General features: G+C 37.8%; 1 protein-coding gene across 1 annotated transcript in view; it reads right to left on the bottom strand.

Annotated features, from left to right (window-relative positions):
• Positions 1-24,746, bottom strand: part of SLC7A11 (solute carrier family 7 member 11) — an 80,052-nt gene that overhangs the window by 12,539 nt on the left and 42,767 nt on the right. Inside the window, exons 7-11 of the mRNA XM_047798886.1 lie at positions 10,177-10,300; positions 8,203-8,306; positions 7,156-7,252; positions 5,575-5,724; positions 3,914-4,091 (exon numbers count right to left, since the gene is read on the bottom strand). Coding sequence (XP_047654842.1) covers positions 3,914-4,091; positions 5,575-5,724; positions 7,156-7,252; positions 8,203-8,306; positions 10,177-10,300 — 653 coding nt within the window. The remainder of the gene's footprint in view (positions 1-3,913; positions 4,092-5,574; positions 5,725-7,155; positions 7,253-8,202; positions 8,307-10,176; positions 10,301-24,746) is intronic.

The following is a 24,746-nucleotide window of genomic DNA, read 5'->3' as shown; positions in this document are numbered from 1 at the left end:
CTTGGTGCAGTGTATGCTTTCAGGACTCTGGTATTGCAAAGTCACTAACCACAACAGTGGACTACAGCCATCCTGCTGGTACTTCCCAGTATGAGTCTTTAGAACTAAAGATTTTGTTTAAATACTGCTGTCCTCAATAATCTCGCCCCAAGCCAGAGGGACCAACTTCCAGAGACTCAGTCTCAGCTGTGATAAAGAAAAGCAGCCAAGCAAAACGGCTGCCAGGAGCCATGGCTGGGTTTTATCAGGTCCAGTTATCCCCATGAATTTGAGTAAGACAGTGGGGTTGCTGCCCACTTTTCCTTGGGTGGGAAGTTCATGTTTCTATAAATAAATAATAAATAAATAAATATCGAGAAGAATGAAGCACTCTGTCACAGATGGCAGAAAAAAAAGCTCTCTGCACACCCAACTATTCCCTTAAGAGCACATTTTTTTTTTGTTTTGTTTCATCCTAGGAATGCTAGCAGAGAAAACGTGGTTCAATACTGGCATCCTGTGGCCAGAGAAATTCATCAAATCTCTCAAACTCTCAGCTCCTAGGAATCTGAACATTCCCTGGTTATCTGAACTCAGCAGCCTGTCTTCATTTTCTGAATGCGATTCGGTGACCTTGCATTTTTTTTAATGGTAGCACCCTAGGTAAGATGTCTTTTGATACACTATCCTTTCACCAGGCTATTATGTTCGTGCATATCAGGGTAAAGATAAGTGATCATAACAAGGCCAAAGAACGATCCCCAACAGAACAAACAATATGATGTTAAATTTGTACACACTGCGCCCAGCCAAGGTCTCTGGCTTCCAAGTTCACACTGAGTTTCCCCCTAACAACAGGGAAGCAGTTGGGAGAAGAGGCAAGGTGGTGATTCAGGACTCTGCTGTGTTGTGCGTGTGCGTGTGCGTGTGTGTGTGTGTGTATGTTTTGTTTTGGCCAAAGGCTAGAAAAATACTTGGTGCTGTCGCAATAAATATGAATTTTCTTTATTTTACTACAAGAATACTGCCTAAGAGGAAAATGAAACAAAATTACAGAGGATTGTTGCTTTTTGCAAACTCACTTTCAAGGCAGCTATAAAGATAAAGGGTTACAATGATCGCAGTTTAAAGGCAGAATTGCCACTCTCCCTGGTAAGACTCAACGGCACTGTTTAGAACCAAATAACCATTATGGGGCCACTGCCTCGCTGCTACTTTCACAAATGGCTAACACTAAATTGTGTCCTTGGAGATATTCCAAACATCATTAGAGACAGAAAAATGGCAGAGAACTTCAAAATTACATGAGAATGGAAAAACCTCAAAGATGGAGCAAGCCTGAAAATCAGTAGTTGATATACACTGGCTGAGAAATGGGACAAAATATGCACATGTTAACAGAAGGAAAGAAAGTTGTTTTTTTTTTTTTTTGTCTTTCTAGGGCTGCACCTGCGGCATATGGAGGTTACCAGGCTAGGGGTCTAATTGGAGCCATAGCTACTGGCCTATACCACAGCTCACAGCAACACTGGATCCTTAACCCACTGAGCGAGGCCAGGGACCAAACCCACAACCTCATGGTTCCTAGTTGGATTTGTTAACCACTGAGCCACGAAGGGAACTCCAAGAAAGAAGGATTTTTTTAGAGTCAGGTGACTACAAACAGAAGGAACCAAATGCCTACCAAGTGGACAACAGCAAGCAATGTGTTGGTTCATAGTGTGCTCACTCACTGCAATCCAACTCTAGGGCTCACTGCTCCTTCCTCCTAAATCCTCATGGTTTTCCATGTGCTCAGGGGTTTTAATCGTCCATAGCCAGGGTCTGAGAGGACCACAGAATAGTGGTGAATACTAATCTGTCCTGAACACTGGTAACAAGCAGTCCTATGAGTAAATATTGTTTAACAAGACTCAGTTTTTTTTTTTTTTAGAAAAGGCTCTATATTTATTGCCTACATTAGGAAAAAAAAACCATAACTAAAAATATTCTACAGAAAACTAGTGTGATCTTAATAAGAAACAGAGATTAAATACCTTGCTACATAATCAGTGTACCTATATTAGCCTCAAAGAACCTAAATTTTAGTAACACTTCTCTGGGGAGTAGTGTTGCCAGTGAGGAAAGAACAAAACTCAGTTATAAATGGTAGTAGAAGGTCTAAAGATACCAAATTGAAAGCTAATAAAGAGTAGTAGAAGAAGGTCTATTTTATTTATTTATTTATTTATTTTTGGTCTTTTTGCTATTGGGCCACTCCCACGGCATATGGAGGTTCCCAGGTTAGGGGTCGAATCAGAGCTGCAGCCACTGGCCTACGCCAGAGCCACAGCAACGCGGGACCCGAGCCGCGTCTGCAACCTACACCACAGCTCACGGCAACGCCGGATTGTTAACCCGCTGAGCAAGGGCAGGGACCGAACCCGCAACCTCATGGTTCCTAGTCGGATTCGTCAACCACTGCGCCAAGACGGGAACTCCAGAAGATCTATTCTAAATGACTAGCTTCCAAATGAGTTTGTGGAGTACACTAGACACGCTTATACAAAGGGGTTTTTTGTTTTTTATTTTTAGCAACATGGATATTATTTATTAATAATTTTACTAGAAACCTCCCTGAAATTTCTTACTGGGCTTTAAAAAAATTAATGATGGTAAAGTAAATAAATTAAAATGAATGAGAGAACAAAAGCTGATTTTTAAGCTCACCAAACTCATCAGCAAGAACACACAAACTCCTTGGGATTTTTTACCTCTCTCTCTTTCCCCACGCACCCAATCTAAAAACAACATGGTGTCCAGCATATGCACGTTCAAATCCTCAATGGTTTAACATCTGTACACTTAAAATTCTCCATCTCCCGGAGTCCTCGTCTTCCCATCTGGGTATAGAAATAAACTAACTCTCACATGGAAGTTGCAGAGGATTGAATGAGATGACGTGAGAGAAAGGGCTTGTTCAGCAGAGTCTCTGGCAGAGAGTTAGCCTTGCAACAGAGGCTGAGAGTAAGCCCCCTTCATACCTTCTGATTTACTGTATTTCTCCTCCCACAACTCACCAGGTCACCAAGCTCTTAAGCTTTTCTTCTCTACTATTTTTAGCTTTCTCTCAGACCCTGCCAACATCACTTACGTTCAGACCTGCTGTCAGGATTACTGTGCTCACCACCCATCTCTATTCACGAGAAGGTCCTCATCCTCATGTTCTTTAATCTATCCTGGCTGCCCTCAACCCCCAAGACAACTTTCACAAAGCACAAAACAGCCCGAGTTGGAATTCTAAGTCTTTTACTTAATATTTGCATCACTTGGAATAAGTTGCATGGCTTCTTCCATGCCATAACTCAAAAATCTACAAAAATCTATAATTTTTCCTATTTTAGAAAGTTGTTATAAGGATTAACTAAGGTCATATATGTGCTAACAGACAGAAATCACTCAATTAATGCCAGCTGTTAGTTTTCATTATTTTTGCTTTTTTTATGACCGTCCATGATTCAACACTAGGGTAGCATTATAATCATGATAGTTAAGACCTCTGCAAGTTCCGTGTAAACTCCCCACCAAACTGCCTACCATTCGTCAAGTAGTATGTCACCATCTAGAATCAATAAACTGTATCTGACCCAGAATAAAAATAATAAGGGATTCAAAAGAACAATTAGGTCATTTACAGAATGGCTGATAAAATTCTATCTAAAAATTTGTTCTCCTGAGAAATAATGAAAGCAACTCAAACTAAATATCCTGAAAGGATCCAGTGCCTCTACTCTAAACATTCTTCCTACTTTTTCTTCCGCCAGTTCTCATTAGAATGCAATAATGTATTCAGACTCACAATTTCCTCACTTATATTTTCAAACTTTAAGGTGTGCATGTTTGGTTTTCTACAGCGTGGTCCCTCAAAAGTCATGAAACTACTTAAAAGTCTTACCTGACATTCTTCGAAACCACTTGGGTTTCTTGTCCCATATAATGAAGAGATAGTAGGCAGGGACCCCGGTCAAAGTGATGATGAAGCCAATCCCCGTGCTAAATGGGTCTGAATAAAGCGAAAGGGCGACCACGAAGAGACACGTGAAGGAAAACAAAGCTGGGATGAAGATCGGCACCTGGAACACAGCACAGAAGAAAATCACTTCAAACGTGGTTCCAGAGGCGGGAGGTGGGTTCAAGATGAGCACGTCGGTCACGTGGCCAGGTGACAGGCACCATCCAACCTTACTTTAGTATCAACATCTCTTCAACAGGGGACAGAGAATGCATTAACCACACTCCTTTAAGTTTCTTTTTCTTTTCTTTTCTTTTTTTTTAAATCCTTGGACAGAGCAAAATCTTAGGATAAATAAGTGTTTTATTAGAGATACTCTGTTTGAATTATTTTACTAGTTAAGGACCATTATGATTTATGCTTTTGACTTTAAAAGATTGGTTCTTTGATAATTATGATTAGAATCCACTTTAATGTAGAGCCAAGAGCATGGTCTTCTTGTTACATGTTAAAGCCCTTCAGTGCATATTGATTTTCTGTTGGAGACTCACAATAAGAACTGACAGGGATGAAAGAGGCCAACTCTTATTCAACCAGTAATAAAGATGTTGCCAGCATTAGGCAATGCATATAATTAGAAAGAAATTCTGACAACATGATGGACAACATTATCTATGTTATTTCTTAAAAGCAAATAAATACTGAGGTCGAATCAATCCGTGAACACTCAAGGCCGAAGGCAATGAGAAGCATATTTGTCAGCCCTCCCAAAAGGAAACACTTCGTTATGGTAAATGGACATTTTATTAAGTGGTGAATTCAGACATCTTCACTTTCCCTAAATATTTTACATTTCTATTCCTTCCGGAGTACATAATGCAGAAAAGGTGTAATGTAACATATCATAACCTTTAAGAATATTTAAAATGCCATTTATTTTTTGGAAAGTGGCATCATTTTCAGAGTTTTTATTTATTTATTTATTTATTTATTGTTGTTGTTTTTTTTAATGGCCTCACTCACACCATATGGAAGTTCCCAGGCCAGAGACTGAATCCAAGCCACAGCTGTGACCTATGTACCTGTGGCAGTGCCAGCTCACTAACCCACTGCAATGGGCCAGGGATTGAACCCTCACCTCTGCAGCAACCTGAACCACTGCAGTGGGATTCTTAACCCATTGCACTACAGCAGGAACTCCCATTTTTAGAGTTTTCATTAGTGAGGATTCTATATGTGTCTGCCTCACTCTCTCTCTCAGCATGTCCGTCTACAACTATTCAGCATGAAGAAAGCAGCAGTCCATACTTTGAACATACCAGATCATCAGACACATTCATGGAAAATAAACATAACAAACAATGTATATAATATCCCACTTTCCAAAAATGTGACATACAAATGTATTGAACTCTGTACAATTTGATGAACTATTTTTCCAGACCAAAATAAACCCAACAAAAAGAACTACCTGCAAGAGTTAAACATTTTATTCCAGAGGATGCTGCCCTCCGCCCAAGCTCCTCATCATCAAGTTATGACAAAATGAGAACTAGGTATTAGGAGAAAGATTTATGTAAACCCATCAAGATTGCTGAGGTTACCTTGAAAGGACGATGCATATCTGGGCGTTTGTATCGAAGATAAATCAGTCCAGCCACTGCCAGCCCAATAAAAAGCCACCTGGCAAAACTGAGGAAATTCAAAAGACTGTAGAGGTCCCCAGAGAAGAGCATTATCATGGTCAAAGGGTGCTGAGGGGAGGGAGAGAAAAATGAGTGAGTTAGAAGACAGGTGATATCAAGCAATGACATCACTATTGCTATTACCTTTACCAAATGATTCCTTACACTGATGAATTACTACTGTGATGAAAATCTATACTCAACCAACTTCTCTTGTTATAACCTGCTCTAACCCTCTCTCTTGCCCATCTGGATGCATTATTTTTAATTGTTTTTCATTTGAGTTAAAAGAATAGGTTTTCAAAGTGTAAAATATGGGATGCCCAGTGACTCAAAATTAAAGCCACAGAGATTGAGATAATCAGTAAATAACTGATTCTAAAAAACAAAAGTGCACCCAATTCAAAAATTTGCAGAAAGCTCTGCAAATGCTTTCTAATGAGCTCTCGGCTATGCACACACAGGCAACAGGGCCACTTCTTGGTGACTGTCATCTCCTGAATGCAAAACGCTGACAGTTTCTTCCTCTACACTTCCTTCCCCCATGCGCTTGCCACGTACGACCCTCAGGCGCACCGAAGAGAAGGAAGCGCAGAGATGAGCACAGCAAGTCTCTACAGCTGCACATACCAAGGACGGTGTGACTGATAGCAGAGGCTTAAAATAAAAGCCCTCTTCACAGAGTAATACATTCTGTTCCCACAAGTGGAATAAACTTCCAGATTCCACACATAGAGTACCTGGTATTTTGCAGAGAAATTTCAAGGAAACATTTGGAAACAAATTACATGCATGAAAAAGACCAGTGTTCAATGCATTCTGTGTGCTCCTGACAACAGATGCTGTCTGAGAAAAATGTGACACAATAGTAGGTAAAAAGGAAGATAACACAGCCAATGGGGATATGTAGACTTTTACACCTGACACGGTCTTTTGTATTTCACAAATGCTTTTCTCTTCATGAAGAATCCTACAATTCAAATTTAAATTGTTGTGCTTTTATTTCTTCCAGTCAGGGTTGCTATCAAAAGTCTCACTTTTAATCACAGAATCACTGCACTGTCTTAAGATTTCATCAACTTTCCTAATAATTCTGCGTGCATTTCATTATAAGGGGCCTATGATGAGCCCTCTGGCTATTTGGGGACTGTAACTTTTAGCTCCACCTTTAGTGAGTAGAATTGGGACATGCTGTCCTACATCCTTTTCTGTGAGGCTTTATGTGAATGACAGGAACCAGGATAATCACTTTCCTTAGATTTCACAAATGTCTACAAAGGTGAAAAACAAGTAATGTGGTTATTGCCCCAAAGCATCAAATATGCATCGGAAATACTGGATAAAGGGAAGCCATGAAAAATATCCTGCCTCTTCAACTCCACCAAGATACTCAGAAAGCCAAATTAGCAATGAATGAGAACAGAAAGCACTAGCTAAAGTCGAGCTTTGCTAACCTGTTCTTTGAGGTTATATCTAGACATTCATATTAACATGCATTACCAAAACAATAACAGCTGGCAGAGGAGTGTGTTTGCGGATGTGAATCATGGAGAGAATTTCTGGAAGGTGACCCTCCCGAGATGCAACATAGAATAACCTGATGGGAGAGAAATGTAGGCTTGATCATTTCCAAAAGAAAAAAAAAAAATCCAGAAGTCTAAGAGAAAATTTGCATGTTCTTCCTACCAAATGGTTTGACATTTCTTAGGTGATTACTTAGGTTACACTTTTCAGTTAAGGTAGAGTACATTGTGAAAAATTGGACTTGGAATTTTATAAAATTTGCCAAAAATATCATATGAGTCTTTGAGGAGAAACAGTAGCAACATGTGACACAGCATAGTTCACCTTACATGTAAAGAACTGGTGGTAAATTCAGTTCTAGCCTCAGCACTGCATGTGTGTTGTCAATCCAATCCAACCCAACACACACACACATGCATGCGCACACACACACACACACACACACACAACATTCACATTCATCTGGCTGGGTTTTGCTTGTTTTTAATTGAAGTACAGTTGTGTTAGTTTCAGGTGTATAGCAAAGTGATTCAGTTATACGTACATATATATCTATTTTTTTCATGTTCTTTCCCCTTATAGCTTATTATAAAACATTGAGTATAGTTCCTTGAGCTTTATGGTAGGTCTGAGTTGGTAATTATATTAAAAAGGACTACTGCATCGAACAAAACGAAAGGTTTATGGGTGGTGGGATAATGATTTCTGATGTATCTTACTTTAGCTTATTTCTTTAGCTAAACAAAAGATTTAATTATCAGAAATAAAATACTTTTAACTGTGTAGACACATATGATTAAAAAAAACGAAAACCAAAAACTTCCTGTCTGGCTTCAGAGCAGGCTATCAGTAGCCAAGCAGTGCCCTCTAATGGACAGAATGGGATGTGCGGTTGCTACGTGGAGGAAGACAATCTTGCTTGTCCCTTTAAAAACAGGATCGGAGGCACTATTTCTTTTCTTTTTAAATTTATCCAATCTCAGAAACAGAAATGCGTTTCTAGAAATGCTTGAACTCACTCACCTGGAGACAGCAAACACACCACCATTCATGGAGCCAAAGCAGGAGAGGGCAACAAAGATCGGAACTGCTAATGAGAAATTTCCCAGGAGCCGCTCAGAAAAGGTCTAGTGAAAGACATAAGGAAGCAAATTAATGCTTTGCCAGAAAGTGGAATAAAATGAAACAATTTAGGCCGAACTTGCTCTATGACTTTCTATTCACCTGGTGATACGTGTGTGTTTTATAATCCCTCTTTTTGGTGAGTGTCAGACTAACCTCCTAGGACAACAATCAAAGGTGGATACCATGTCATTCCCTATTGCAAAACTATGGGCAACGGTGTAAGCAAGCCCCTTCCCTCTACTTTCAAAAAGCAATGATCCATTGATCCAATCTTTAATCAACTATATCTATCATTTCTGAATCTAGTGAATAAAAACAGCTCAATTCATAAGTTCTCCTTTTGGAGACAGAAAGCCTTCTGTATACCTTTTCTTCAGTCTGGGAAGCCACGTTTTTGGAATGAAGTATGAATATACACTGAGACGTGTTACAGACACATGTTTTATATAACAGTCCCACCATTGTGGCCTAAAAGTGTGAACAAATAAATAATTTAATCATGTATATCATAAATGTGAGCAGTTCTGAAAAATCTTTCACCCAGAATAATCACATCAGCTGAATCTCTGTTCGTCGAGTCACTCTGGCCCTCTCAGGTATGTGCCAATTTCTTCTCCAGTTTCTTATTCAAAGGATAGAACATCCATACAAGTCTGAGGAAATCGAGCCACAGGAAATACGAAAGATAAAACTTCCTACATTTCTTTTTACTCCATGGCAGGTGCAACACTGCAAATTTTCATGAAGGATGTATTTTCCAAAATAAAACAAAAAAGAGTGGGATTCTTTACTTGTCCTTGATGCAGCTGGTGCTATATAATTAATGGACACACGACTCTCAAAGACTAAGTGCTGCCCTTTGTCTAGTAAGATGAGACAAGCACCCGACATCAGGAAGCTCTGTGCCTTTGCTTGTCTGGTAGAAGTTACAGCAGTGCGCAAAGTCTTTTTTTTTAATGCAGTGAACTTCTACACAGGTTCACATGAAATGAGATAATTTGTTCCTTGTGGATGTTGCTGATATGAGGTAATAGTGACTATTTTAAAAGGAACTGACATCTAGTGATGGGAAGTTCTTTTTTTCACCGTTTATTGTTATAAAGGTCACGAACGAATGCTCTCTTACTAGCTAAGTTTTTATGCCAAAAAGCATGTCACAGAATAGCAGTCCCATCACATGACCTTTGGGAGCAAAGATATTCCTGAAGTCAAATAAATTTTGGACAATGCTGTAAAATTATGAGTATCCACTTCTGAGGGAGTTAAAATGCACATTAGCTTCTACAATATTCTGAGGAATACTACAGCAATGACATCTGTTTAACTTTGAATAACACAGGATTTCTCCAAATTAATAATATCCTAGAATTAGTATTCAAAAGGATACACACACACACACACACTAGAAAAAAACAAATGTACATGGTCTGCTTAGAAATTCTTAAGTGTTACTTTGGGGAAAAGATGTTAACTTTTGTAAAAGGTCCAAACAGGAAAGAGCACAGAATAAACTGCAATTTGCATACCCCAAATGCAGTCATTTAAACTCAGAAATTTCCCACCTGCCCTTTATGACATGTTGGACGAATAATGCCTTCTATTCAACATGTGTGTGTGGAAATATGCTTACAAGCACATATGTGTGGAAATATTTGACACGAAAGTAACAGTACAGAGAAATCATGTAGGATTGTAGCTGGATCAGCTAGATGGAATATGCTAAGGTTTGCCCTAAATTTTTAAAATACTCATCATTCTTCAAAAAAAAAATTAACTTCATTTCAAACCACTTGCTGCTGGAGGGAACTGCTATAAAACTGCATCAACTCATTAACCCAGATTCCAGTTGGCATTTTCCCAACTCAGACTCACCACAGCCACTGCCTTCGAAAGCAACAGTTCCTCGGCACTAATGGTCGTGAAGTAGGCCACGTTTGTTAGCACGTAGCCAGTGGTGACAATGGCCATGGATATACATATCGCAAGGGGGATGGTTCTGAAATACACAAAGGAATAGCTTATTAGTCATCTTTTGTTAGTCGTTTCTCTGAAACCAAAGAAGACAACAAGCTAATCCAAAGAAAGATTAAAATAGTATGGATAATTTCAGGTTCTGCTGGGTATGTATAAACATTTCATCAGGGTGAAGTACCACCTCTTTCTTTGTAATGGAATAAAGTCCATGAGGGGAGATACTACATTGTCTTGCCCACTGCTCTACCCCAGAACATATGGGTCTATCCCATTCTTGTGCTCCATAAATCCCATAGCACTGGTTCACCAACTTGAGCATGCATCACCTGAAAGGCTTGTTGAAACAGATTGCTGAGTCTATCTCAAGAGTGTCTGATTCAGGAGGATATACATTTCTAACACGTTCCTGGGTGATTCTGATGCTGTTGGCCAGGGGACCACACTTTGAGATTCACTGTCCTATATGCCTTTCTAACACTGGTTCACTTGCCTTGACACCTTTCCAAAGAGGTCTTTTGCATTCAGTGTTTTCCCCGCAGTAATGCCCCTTGCAATCAAAAAAGTGTGTGCTTTTGGAAGCATGAGAAGAGGATACATCCACCTTTCTAAGTAACGGTAATAATCTTGAATATAACACAAAAAGCCCAGAAATGCTCCCAATAATGGCTTTGCTCTGCCCTGCTGTGAGTTCAAAGGAAGCTCAAGATCATGAGTATCTATTAAAGCAACAGCATAGATAATCCCATGAAATTAGAGGTGACATGCTGTGAAGTACATATGACCAGACAGTGCTGACACTATGTGGCATCAAGAAGTACCCGGCACCAATGCAATGTTATGTCTTCATTTAATGCACTGGGAAAGTCAGGAAGTTACTGACCCTAATAATTTGATTCCATGTTACCAATACACATTACTTGCTAGCATAATCACCTCTTCAGACATTTTCCAGTTCAAGCAACTTAAACCTTCAGTGCCTTGCACAAAGGCTGATGGGTTCTTTTAGCCATAGAGCTTATCAGCCCTCATGGAGCCTTAACCCTGCTGGGTGCCACTAATGAAGACCTCCATATAATTTCTTGCAGGATGAAAATTCAGTTCCGAACCAGGGAAAAAAAAAAATAAAGGCACAGCCTGCCTCACTCCCCAAGCTGGTGTGTTGAGCGCACAAAGTCCCAGCTCATTACGCTGAATTCTCTATCCCCTGTTGAGAACAGGCAAACCTAGCCCATCAGCAACTGCCATTCATTATGCTGCTTGGAGCCTGACACGTCCCCTGATCCCCAAAGCCTTAAGCCTTGATGGGGAAACACATTGACCTCTAAAATCCTGGTATCCTAATAGGAAAGGAGCAGATGTTTCTCTTTCCCAGTGTGAAGAGGGTCCCGTGGAATTTTCTGCTCACACTATAACATGCATTGCTCCATTGCTCGTTGTGACTGATGAATGTTAAATGTAAGCAAAGGAAATCACTGGGCCAGTTAAATACAGAGGGGTAAATGGCACAAGGCGAGTTAAAGACAGATTCTGTTTCTTTGAAAGGTGATGGATCAATGCAAATGGGTAAGAAGGGGAGCATGAAGATGTATACGCAGCTTTTCAACCACTCCCTGTATTATCTTAAACCTGAATCCTTTAGCTTTTATAACTTCCCACATGCGGTTTTAAGTTCTTTCTGTGGAGGAACGAAGCAGACAGGGAGGGAGAGAGAAAGAGACTCTTTAGAGATTCCTTGCAAATGTAGGATTAAGAAACACAAAGGCTCTGCTATCTGCTAGTAAGGGGACTTACTGCAAAGTGCACTGAAGTCACCTAACCTGTCCAAGACAGACAGTGCTGTCAGGTCACATGATGCTGCAAATGGGGCAGAGGATAGTGAGTGTGAAAGTTGGCTGTGGTTTCTGCAGCCCAGCATCTAGCCTCCCAGCTCATCATCTCCAGGGCAGCCTCCTTGCTTCCTGCCTGGAGATTCTGGGCTTTCTGAGAGAGGGTTTCTAAGTTGATTTTAGCAGAAGAGGAACTTAAAAAAAAAAAATACAACCTTTCAGGTTAGTTTCCCTATTTTACCTTCCTCAGCGTGTCAACTGCAAAAACAACAGCAGCAGCTGTTGCTATTTACTCAGTGGCCGCTATGTACCACCATTTCATTAGCTACTTTACATATTTCCCTCATTTTCTCCTTCGAAAATGCTATGAGTTAAGAGCATCCTCACCATTTTACACCTGAGGAAATGAAGTAGAGAGTTTTAATAACTGTTCAAGGAGGCACAGCTGGTAAGTGGAAACCCAAAACCCAGCCACCAATCTATCCTACCTTGAAGTCAGAGCATTGAAGCCTCTGAAGTGTAAAGTGTACCCTCTCTCTCTCTTATGCATGTGCCTCCTCAAACTCCATTAATTTTCAGAGAAAATGTAATTGTGGAATATAACGTTTATTGGAAAGCTTTTATCAAGGCTGTATTCCTCTTATATTCACTGAAAATGTAGGTTTACGTATTATTAAGAAAAGAAAAAGATTCATGCCATGATTTGTATAATCTTTCTACGTGACATGAACTATAATGTCAAGGGAATGTTTTCAGAAGTTTCAGTATTTAGGAATATTTATTTGTTTGCTTATTCATCTTTTTAGGGCCGCACTGGTGGCATATGGAAGTTCTTCCCAGGCTAGGGAGCAAATTGGAGCTGTAGCTGCTGGCCTCCACCACAGCCACAGCAATGTGGGATCCAAGCCTAGTCTGCGACCTACACCACAGATCAGGGCAACACAGATCCTTAACTTGCTGAGTGAGGCCAGGGATGGAACTGTGTCCTCATGGATACTAATCAGATTCGTTTTCACTGAGCCATGATGGGAACTCCAGGAAATATTAGTTTATGTTTAATTAAAAAAAAAAAAAAAAAGAGGCTCACTGAATAAATCTCCCTGGATGACTTTTATGGTAAAGGAGGAAAAGTAAGCCTGCTTATCAGATAAGGTGAAATAGAATATTAACAGTTTTATTATCAGCCAAATACCATATAGATAGTGGAGAAAAAAAATCAGAGGAAAAAAAAATCAAAGGAGCTTAAAATATAGGATAAAAGAGAAAAATGTTCTAATCTTGCGGCCATTCCCAATATGCCTACTAATGCCCCTTTAGGTAGAATGAAGCCAGGGGAATTGGAGAGGAAGGACAGAGGAGCCACTAGCTTCCATCCTTAAGGTTCCATTTCACTTTAACAAAGGGAAGGGGATGGGGTTGTGACTGCCATGGCATAAATAGCAATCATTTACAGAGGAAAACAGTTGTTCTGAAGGACTTGGCACCGAGTGGATAACTCCTGGATTTCAGAGCTTAAGAGCCACCGGGTGAGCTGATAAAAGCTATTAGGCCATGCCAGAGCAATCTTTCTGGAAGCTTTAGATGCAGAGGGCAGATAAGCACAGTTACTAACCCAAGATTAAGGCAAATGGCACATGATAATAAAAGGAATTGAAGGAACTGGTAGGCCACTGATATTTCAAAGCCTGTATTATTGTCAAATATCCAGCAATTCTAAGTGCAACAAAAGCATTGTCTTTAAGCTGAACAAAAATGATTCATGCCTACAACACTCTCTTGCAAATGTTTATGCATTTATGATTAACAAGATGTAAACAGTATTGAAAAAGTTTACTTAATCCTTAAGAACTTTTTTGTCATTACATATAGTCACTTCAATTAAGAAATCAACATATGAGACATAAGCTTTATGTGAGACTCTGATATTTTTATTAATTGCAAATGGTCTTTGATCAAAAGGTCCTGGATAGTCTTCTTTTCTTATAGGTTTATTTCAAATTGGCATCTATAACCTTTCTACGTAATACATGGATAAATACCTCTTTTGTTGTACATAGAAGTCTCTGGAACATCTGCTTAAAAGCACTTTCATTCTAAGGGATAGAGCCCTCAGGTATTTAAATGGTCCCAATAGTAATGGCAGGTGGCTTATACTTTTATAATCTACAAAGCACTGGCATATACATTTTATCTTCAAATATACACATTTCATTTCAAATCCTTTGTGGAATAAGATAGAATGCGAACAAATGACAAACTAAATTCTCACCAACCCAATGAAATAGAAGGTATAATACCATCATTTTCAAACATTGGAACCAAGGCTTAGAGAGGTTAAGTGACTGGCCAAAGTCACAAGGTAGTAAGTGAGAGAGCTGGGACTTGAACCCAGATCTCCCAATTCTAAGTTCCACATTTGTGACATATCATGTACATGATGTCACAGCTGTTTTGTGTCAGATCCTTACATACTGACAAACATGTACTATACCAAATAATAGAAGGCTGACTATTACAACGTGACACATTTTTAGCTAAGTATATTTTACTGTGCACCTAGAAGCATCACAAATAACGTTACAAACGATGCAGCAGGGGATGCATTTTTAAATACACTTTGCAAGTATATGATGGAGTATGAGAAATGAGCATTGTTTTCAGTGCTTCATGTTGGCTAAAAAGACGATTGCTATGAAAACAGAATGAATAAAGCTAGCTTGATGCTCCAGAGAGTTAAGAACACCTGAAGGTGACAGAAATTTTCTGATAGTCAGACAATCTGAGTAATTCTGTAATTGCCTATACTTAGGATATTCCTAAAATTGTTTTATAACTGGTACAAAATCTCCTGAGATTTGCAGAAATCAAAAAAAAAAAAAGGTTTCGCACACTCTCCAATGTGTATATACAAAATGGAGACTACAGAACTCCCTGATCCTGGGGCATCTGAAATTGTCTTTCACTGGGCATGATGACAGTTTTGCTAAAACTTACATGTTCCAAAATATTCTAAGAGAAGTGCTCAATGCTTCACATTTTCTATTTAGAAGTCATTAATATTTTAACACATGTATTTGGCATTCCAGAAAAAGAAAGGGGGGGGGGGACTAAGGAGGGCTTGAAAACTACAAACTCCTTAATATGTGAGAAGCAAATAAAAAGTATAACAAGGGTTTTCAAAGCATTTTTAAATTTTGTTAGTAGATTATTTGTTTATATATAATTGAAACAAAGCTGTGATTCATCCCAACATGAAGTATTTAAAAGTATGTCTTTTAAATCTGAATATTTATTTTAGAATCATACCTATTTCACGTTTCCTTTATAATGACCCTGTAGAGATCCTGAAAGCTTGTCTATAGCTCTGACCCAGAAGTGACTCCAGCATCTCTTCTTTTCTCTTTTTGATCTACCCATCTATTTCTGCATAATTATTCAGTTTATTTTATTACCACTGCTATTAATTTTATCTCACGCCTCAAACTTCAGTCATGTGTTACAACCCAAAAGATAACAGGATATCTCAAAGAAAATCTACCTATAATTTTCATTCATATGATTTTTCTTCCATACATTTTTACATACTCTCCTGGGTTCTTGCTCACATCAAACCCTCCTGAGATCCCCCATGACACAGAACTGTACTACCTGGGTATGTGATTTCTGACATTTCTAGCAGGAAATGAACTACACATATATGTTCTTAATAGTTTTCCAGACTTGAAACAATCATATTACAGATTAGTGGAATCATATGAATTGCTTTGTATGTTTTCGGTGATTTTTGCCTCATTGTCATTTAGTGCCATCACTGTCTCTCTAGCATACCGTGAGTGGAACTGGGCTGTTAATGACATTATAAGCAAAATGCTCTTGAGGAGACATGTCAAGTAGCTGGAGGGAAGGTGTGGGTTGTCAATGAAAGAAAAAAATGTAGCAAGAGGAAGAATACATTCAATAAACCTATTTATAAACAGTCTTAAAGGTGCCTGGTTCATGTTCTAACTTAATGACAATTTCTGGGCCAAGGCTGAAACATACTGATGTGACAAGCAGACTGTCACATAAAGGTACACAGTGTTCCCACTGATTTCAAGCATTAAACACCTGCCTTCTGCTTCTTCCAGTACCATGGCAATGTGATGGGAGTTTTTTCACTGAGACATTTTAAATTTCAATACTACTGATGTTTAATCTAAATCTCACCAATTGCCACTGTCCACAGATGAAGAACTCCATAAACAAAAAGAGAAGACAGAGAGACCTGTAGGGAGATGTAAGAAATAAACAGACATAGATTAAAAGACTGCAGGCTGAAGAAGACTAGTGGGAAAATGTCCACAGATGCAAAAAGGAGAGAGAAAAGTGCAGCAAAACCACACAGAAAAAGGAACTAAAATGGAAACGTACAATCCATAAACATGGTAATAAGCAATCAGAAGCATTAGTATAAGCATTTTATCACTAACAATACTTTATTTTTTATCCTACTATTAGAATAAACTCATGCTTAAATAAAATTATTCAGCAAAATGCAGCTTGAAAGTAAATTTTCATTTGCTTGAATTTCATATGAACAAAAAATTTGCATTGACTGCATCTCATTTTTTTCTCATTTTCTCAAGATTCAGAGTGTGTCTTCCAGATGTATTTCGGTTATCCATATTCATCAAGGGTGAACGTAGAGATATTAATAGGCAAGTTTGAGTGTGTGAAAACAGAACTGGTTTCTAAGAAAATGTTAGCAAGTATATAACTAAGACAACACAATATTTTAACAATAAATTACACTTCCCACTAATGTTCAACTCTTACTTTTGTTTTTCAGTAGACTTTTTTGAATGTTATCATTTTCCTCAGGATTTTGTCTAAAGTACTCCAAGGTAATACAATATCTCGATGAAACATTTTTTTCTTTTTATAACAAGAGTTCCTAAATTCAGATGTGAATGGCTGAGAAAAGCAATTACTTACCACAATTTCGTGTTTCTCATTACAAAGTATCAGTCAATCCTGAGAAGCAGCTATCCAGATAGACCACATTTCCCAGACTCTCTGATATCTACCTGGGAGTGTGACTCATTTTTGTGTGTCAACTGATGTGGCAATCGCAGGCCAGCACACTTGAGAAGTGGGTTGCCTTGCCCCTCCCTTTCCCTAACTGACAGCTGGTGGCAGAGGATCTACATAGAGGCAAAGCCACACTGTGGAAGGAATCTGGACTAAAGAATCAATATGTGGAAGAAAGCCCACCACTCAGCCAGGGACACCAACAGTGGACTGTTATATAATTTAAAACTTAAATGTGCAACTGTTTAAAGCCATCAAAAATGTGTGGTTTATTTGTTATAGCAGGTGGCATTACCCTAACTAACAAAAGAATGAAGGGATTCATTATATCAAGACTTTTTATAGATTTCAGTGGATTAGTTTATATTGGACTAAATGGGTCCTCATTAAACTTTATCTTATTATTTTTTTGGTTTTTTAAGAGACCAGAATATGATGTTAAATCTTTAAAAAATAGCATCCCAAATGATAAAGTCAAATTAAAAACATTTACATTTGAAAAAGTTAGGACAGTGAAATTTTATTATTTTTCAAAGTTTCCAGAAAGAGAAGAAACATAGACACTATTGTTCACTATTTTGAAATATAAAATCTCCTGCACATCTGACAATTGCCACCAATTAACAAAGAAAGATCAAAGTATAATCGCCTCTTGTTTTGGCCAAGGACACATAATAAGACAATGCAATGTTAAATAAATATTCTCCTATGCTAAGAACAAGGCAACATAAAATAAATATACCCACTTTGGCATAGTAACTGGGAATTAGAGTCAAAATTCCCTCAGGCCATAAACACGTGTCTTAGAAGGAACTGATAATACTTCTACTATAAACCCATAAATCAAATCCAGTCACATTTCTGACCAGCTGCATGATAAGAAATGGAAAAGGTAAATATGGGGACATTCAACGAATGAACTACTATTTCTACCACTAAAAACTGCCTTCAACATTTGGGACCAATAATAACAAGTCTAATTATTAATAATCATTTTACTTTGATATTCAGTGGTTAAATAGATAACTGCTTTCCAAGTGGGTACTCTGGGAATCAGAATATAAGGTAGACAATTGATAGGAATACAGACTCACCTGTCCTCACTCACTTCAGCCAGATTAGTCCTCTTTTACTTGTTTCAGGTATTGATATACAATTGAAGTGATCCAGTGCTTTTGAAATCACTCCTCTAGATTTTAAAAGTCAAATCATGTTTTTAGATATTTTTTTGAACTCAGTGCTGACTTCCTATAGTTTTAAAAATATATGATATTGGTGTCATAAAAATGCCTATGTATGATTGATTATATAGATGTGTTTATGCATCTATTTGATCCTATAAAGTTGAAATAATTTTTCACTGCACAAACCCTATTTATTTTTGGGAAAAAAAATTGAGGAAAAAATTCTTAGTATGAAAGATATAAAGTTGATAGGGGAGCCAATAACTTTGTCCTGACTTTAATCAAAGTAGTCAATCCACATGGCCAGGCCACAGAGAAGAAGACACAGTAGCTTAATGGAGCCACAGAGAAAGGTGAAGATTAGAACAGAGGTGATGGGATAAGCATTGCCAGTTAAGAGGAATGACATGTCCTGGGCCAGATAGTGATGATGAAGACTCCCTGCTTGGAACAGCTGACAATCCCCTGCAAAGGCCACCAAGGCCAAACTTCCTGCAAGTCCTCCTTTCCTATCCTTGGCCTGTCCATTCACAGAGATTCACATTCCCAGCAGAAATGGAAATTTTTTCATCCTCCAGCTCAAAAGTTAAACCTTTCAAAAAATAAATTTTTGTGCTTTATTTTATAGTTGCTAATGCCTTTTCTTTCTTTTTTGGGGGTGGTGGTGGTGAAATAGAAAACAATAGCATTATTGTTTTGCCAGGCAAAGGAGCCACAGGAGGCTAGTGCTGTCAAAACTGTGTTCCATCCTGGAAGGTGTAGTGAAGAGTCTTATAGTGTTCAAGGGTAGGTGGTGATCAGCTTGTGGACCCTCTTCTGATTAAGGTAATTGGGAACCACCGCCAGTTATCAACACTCTGGTTCAATGGGCCTGGAGTTGACATGCTTGGAAGCAGCATACAATTAACTTCTTCCACCTGGTGGGAGTTTTGGTATCTGCAAAACACCTCAAAGGCAAACAGTATCATCCCTTGAGGAAGAACTAAAGATCCTTGGCTTTCTTCACTACAAGGAGTCATAGGTAAACCTCTCTCTTTATCACAGGGATAAAGTTCTCAAGGCAAACACAAAGTGCGATGGTTGAGGAACTCCCTATCCTAGAAAGGGAAGAGGTCCCTGCATTCACCCACCCTATAATTTCTCTTCTCTTCCATATTTTCCCTCCACCCCATTCCAAACTCCTATAACCATGGTAAAAGGTGTATATACCATCCCAAGTATAAATTTTCTTTATAAAACATCTTTTCTCTGAAGTTTTGCCTTTGATGTTTGGCTCAACTTGATTTCATAAAATTACAAAAAATTCTCTGGACTCTAGTCTGACGGCTGGGTCCCGTCATGGTTTTGTCACTAGCAGGGATCCAGGACATGACTGGACCTCTCTAGGCTTAAACTTCTGCATTAGTTAAAGACAATGCTGAATTAATGACCTCTACAGTGCACTGGACTTGAAAATTCATTATTCAATCACCTTAGCAAATAAAGCTGATCTTAAAGACTATTTAACAAAATACTTTGAAAATTCACTTGAATACTTGCTCATGTACCAGAGAGTTTGAAGGAAATGTCTGTCTTTGCCTTGTTCCATCACTCAGAGAAAAAAAAAATAGTATACTGACTTTACAAACTCTTCTCCTGGGTCTTTTGATTATGATGCTATCCTCCACCAAGAACAGCAGCACATCACAGTACCTTCCATCATTACAATGTCATAGTATCAGTCTGGCTGAAAATACTGATCATTACAAAAGATTATTTAAAGGATAAGTGGTCTGTCCATTCTTTCACTCTTAAGACAGTGTGTGTAGATCAGGGCAGACCTCTGGATGCCATATTAATTGTACCATATCATCCAAATATTGGATACTCAAATTTTATGCCTTTAGCTTTTATCAAAACACTCTTGCAAATACATTTTTAAAATCTTCTGAATTTTCAGACGATATTTGTAGTAATATAATTAAGGATATTTTCATTTGCATCTATCAAAGTCCTGCATAAAAATTCATTCATTTTACCAACATTGATTAAATATCTGCTTCATGCTAGACAATGTTATAAGTAAAGTGATAAAGACATCAACTACAATCAAAAATGCATTCTCTCAGAGTTCCCATTGCGGTGCAGTGGAAATGAATCTAACTAGGAACCATGAGGTAGCAGGTTCGATCCCTGGCCTTGCTCAGTGAGTTAAGGATCCAGCGTTGCCATGGCTGTGGTGTAGGCCAGCAGCTGTAGCTCCAATTAGACCCCTAGCTGAGGAATCTCCAAATGCCATGAGTGTGGCCCTAAAAAGGAAAAAAAAAAAAAAGTGCATTCTCTCATGGGCTTTAAAATTCAATCAGGATAAGACATGGAGACCCTGCTCTGGTACTTCACATAATTGCTTCATTCTTGTCAGTAGGCTCAGATCAAAAGGGTCCGCCTCAGAGAACTCTCTCCTTTTGCTAAGTATGACCCTGTTCTCCTCATTCCCTACTATTTTTAATGTGAGGAAAACAAAACTAACTCCAAGAATCTTTTCAAGTATCTTTACGTATTCATATTCACCAAATTCTATGAAGAAATTAATGACATTCACTGAGCATTTAAAGTGTCCTGAAAGTATTTCCTCTATATCCTGAATGCAAATATTTTTGAGAGGCGTTGTTAGGACTGTTTGTCACCCTCAAGGATAATTCTGCTTTTTATGTAGCTTGTAATCACATATGGAAAGAGTTCCTGACCTCTTTAGACTGTTATTATTTTTTTCTTTTTATCAACCTTTTATTTGTAGGGCATGTTCTAAAAAAAATAGTTCCTTAAAACATGGAGAGAAGATAACTCCTTTGTGAGATATAACTTGGGATTTAAAAAATTAAAACAGAAATGCGTTTATGATTGCAATGCAAAGACCCACAAAACTTACCAAATTTTAATTACTTCAGCCAAACTAAGCTATCATTTTGACTCTTACATTATTTTAATAGCCATGAGATAAATCTGTACACACCTCCCAAAAGAAGGCTTTTAAAAAATAAATAAATGGAAGCAGCGAAGAGGAAAAATAAAAAAAAAGTTTAAAAGCAGCTTTAACAGAGAAAAGAAATGTTTATTCCACCAAAACCTCATGTGAATTCTAAATTATTAAATCTCTGAGAACACCTGATTTATGAACAGGATAACACAGCCCCTAGCCAAAATCATTTTTAATAAAAAGCAGGAAACCTCCTGAAGTTCATCTCAGACTTAATATCAAACACAGCAACCACACATGAACATTTTCCCATAAAACACGAACACAGCACGGCACAATCAGCTGGCAGCCATCAACAGGGAGTCAGCAGTACATACAAACAGGGTGTCAGAACCAGGGAAGGGATCAGGCCTCGCAATCTAGAGGGAGCAGCCATGGAAATGGACCATGAGATTGAAATGATGTCACTGAGGAAGGACAAAGAGCAGCTACCATTCCCGGTTAAAGTACTTAATGGACTACTGGATTGAGAGAGCAGCACAATTGTGTCTTGTGTTGATTTTTGTGCAAATATTTGGAATGCACCAATTGCACTGGAACCACCATGAGAAAACAAATGCTAGAAATGAAATAATCCAATATGTCACTCTCATTTGGTACAAAAAGTAGCAAATGTCTAAGAGATGCATTAAAAACATGATTCAAATATCCAACAGATGTTTGGCTTAATGAAAAGAAGGATGTCAAGGAAAAAACTCACTCTTTCTATTGTACATTGCTTAGGAATCGTGTTTGTTTATTACCATGTTTATAATTTATGTGGCAAAGGATTATTTCTCAGGAATATAAATTCAACTAGTTGGATATCTATATAGTAATTAATTCATTATTTTTTCTCACATTATCATGCTCCATCACGAATGACCAGACAGTGCAGTAGAAAAATGACAAAACACTGTAAATCAGCTATAATAGAAAAAAATAAAAATCATTATAAAAAGAAATTCATTACTACTCACTACTAGGCATTAAATCCCTTACAGAGTAGTTTCAACAATTACAAGGATCATAAATAATTTTTGCATGTTTCCACTGACATTTCCATTAATATTTGGGCATTTGGAATTTTGTTAAAATATTCCGGAAAATAGAAAGGTGTTCTATTATTAGAGCTCAAGGGTTAAAAAAGGCGAAAAGGGGAAAAGAGTAAGATGAATATTATTGGCAGATACCTTGTAGGTCACTTTAATTAGTATTTTTAAAAGCTGATAGAAGAAAAGGAAGAAACCAACTTAAAAATAAACCACAGGACACAACAAAAGAAATTTTTGAACTATGAAGGATTTAATCATATGTGTAGAATATATACCTTTATATAGCACAGGTTATGAGCTAACACTACCAAGATAATTTGAAAAGACTATGGGCTTTAAATCTCAAAGCACTGTATAGATTCTCTTCCTATGCATGCAAAGCTAAGAGTGGAAACTGCTTTCATACAAATATATGATACTCAACATATTTATTAGAAAAAGAATAATTTATTATTCAGATTAATTTATTTAGAGAAATAATTTAGATTTAGATAAAATTTATTTAGACCTAGAGAAATTGCTTTATTTAGAGAAAAGAGTAATAATTAAGGCCCTCTTTCCTTGAAGATTAAAGAGACTATTAAAACCTATAATAATAAAAAGTGTATGGTAATTTGCTGATATAGCAATAGAAAGATAAGTGGAACATGGAGTGCCTGTCGTGGCTCAGTGGTTAATGAATCCGACTAAGAACCATGAAGTTGTGGGTTCGGTCCCTGGCCTTGCTCAGTGGGTTAAGGATCCGGCGTTGCCATGAGCTGTGGTGTAGGTTGCAGACACGGCTCAGATCCCGCATTGCTGTGGCTCTGGCCTAGGCTGGTGGCTACAGCTCTGATTCGACCCCTAGCCTGGGAACCTCCATATGCCGCAGGAGCAGCCCAAGAAATGGCAAAAAGACAGGAAAAAACGAAACAAAACAAAAAAGTGGAACAGATTACCTTAAAATACAACCCAGCATATGACATAAAAACTTAATATATAAGTGTAGTATTATAAATAAGTAAATGTCATAAGCTAAGGGGTAATATCAGTGTTCAGTAAATGGTGGGATGTTGGGAAATTTGAGGGGAGTCAAGAGCTACACTGTGGATCACACACACAGAAACCCAATCTGGATAAGATAAAAAGTTTAATGTGAAAAGAAATCACACAAAAAAGAACAAATTGAAATAGGAATGATATTTAAATGATCTCAGGATGCAGACAGATTTACAATATAAAAACAATATTCAGATTTTTTTAAATGATTACATTAAAATGCAGTGGTTCAATGTCAATATTTAACTTATTAAATTACTGTATTTAAAGTCAAAGTTCTATAAGCTGAACCATAGGGAAAATTTAGTTACATGAAAAACTGACAAAATTGTTGCCAAAAAATATAGGCAATAAAGTGTCAGTGCCCATAATATACAAAGAATTCTGTTGAATCATGAAAATTTTTACCATTTTTTTTGTCTTTTGTCCTTTTTTAGGGCTGCGCCAGCGGCATATGGAAGTTCCCAAGCTAGGGGTGCAATCAGAGCTGTAGCTGTCAGCCTATGCCAGAGCCACAGCAACACCAGATCTGAGCTGTGTCTACAACCTACACCATGGCTCATGGCAACACCAGATCCTTAACCCAGTCAGCGAGGCCAGGGATTGAACCCACAACCTCATGGTTCCTAGTTGGATTCATTTCTGCTGTGCTACGACAGGAACTCCAAAAATTCTTACCCTTAAATGTCAATCACACACAGATACTAGACACAGAAGTATCAAGCCTCATGTGTAATAAAAAAAAATGTAACAAAAACAATTAGGTATCATTTTTGCTTTCAATTAACAAAGATTTTTGTATATAATGACCTTCCACACTGATTAAGTATTCTTAACTATTGCTACTGGGAGAGGAAATTTATATACTCATTTTGGAAAGTAACTTGGTAGTACAAAAAGACTTTTTAAAAGTTCATTGCCTTTGACCTAGTAATTCTCTTCTAGCAATCTTCCTAAGAAAATCATTGAACACTTAAAAATCTGCATATATTAAGTGTATAACACAGCATTTTAGGCTAAGAAAAATTAGAAACACTTGCAATGCCTACCAGGAAAATGAATAAATATTGGTACACCAACCTAATGAAATATACCAATATTAAAAATGGTGTTTACATAGATTTTAAAGATCCAGGAAAATATAATGAAATGACATGTGAAAACAAATAAACAAAAACAACCAGGATAGATCTAGTTGAATTAGAAAGAGCTACAAGTAAGCTTGGGATAAAACAAATCTAGATGGCAGAACAGATCATGATGCCTTCAAACTGCTTGGGGATGCAGCAGTGAATGACAC

This window comes from Phacochoerus africanus, chromosome 10 (genome assembly GCF_016906955.1).
Source record: "Phacochoerus africanus isolate WHEZ1 chromosome 10, ROS_Pafr_v1, whole genome shotgun sequence".
Classification (NCBI taxonomy): domain Eukaryota; kingdom Metazoa; phylum Chordata; class Mammalia; order Artiodactyla; family Suidae; genus Phacochoerus; species Phacochoerus africanus.
Note: the sequence above shows the minus strand (reverse complement) of the source record. Positions and strands in the feature narration are given on the sequence as shown.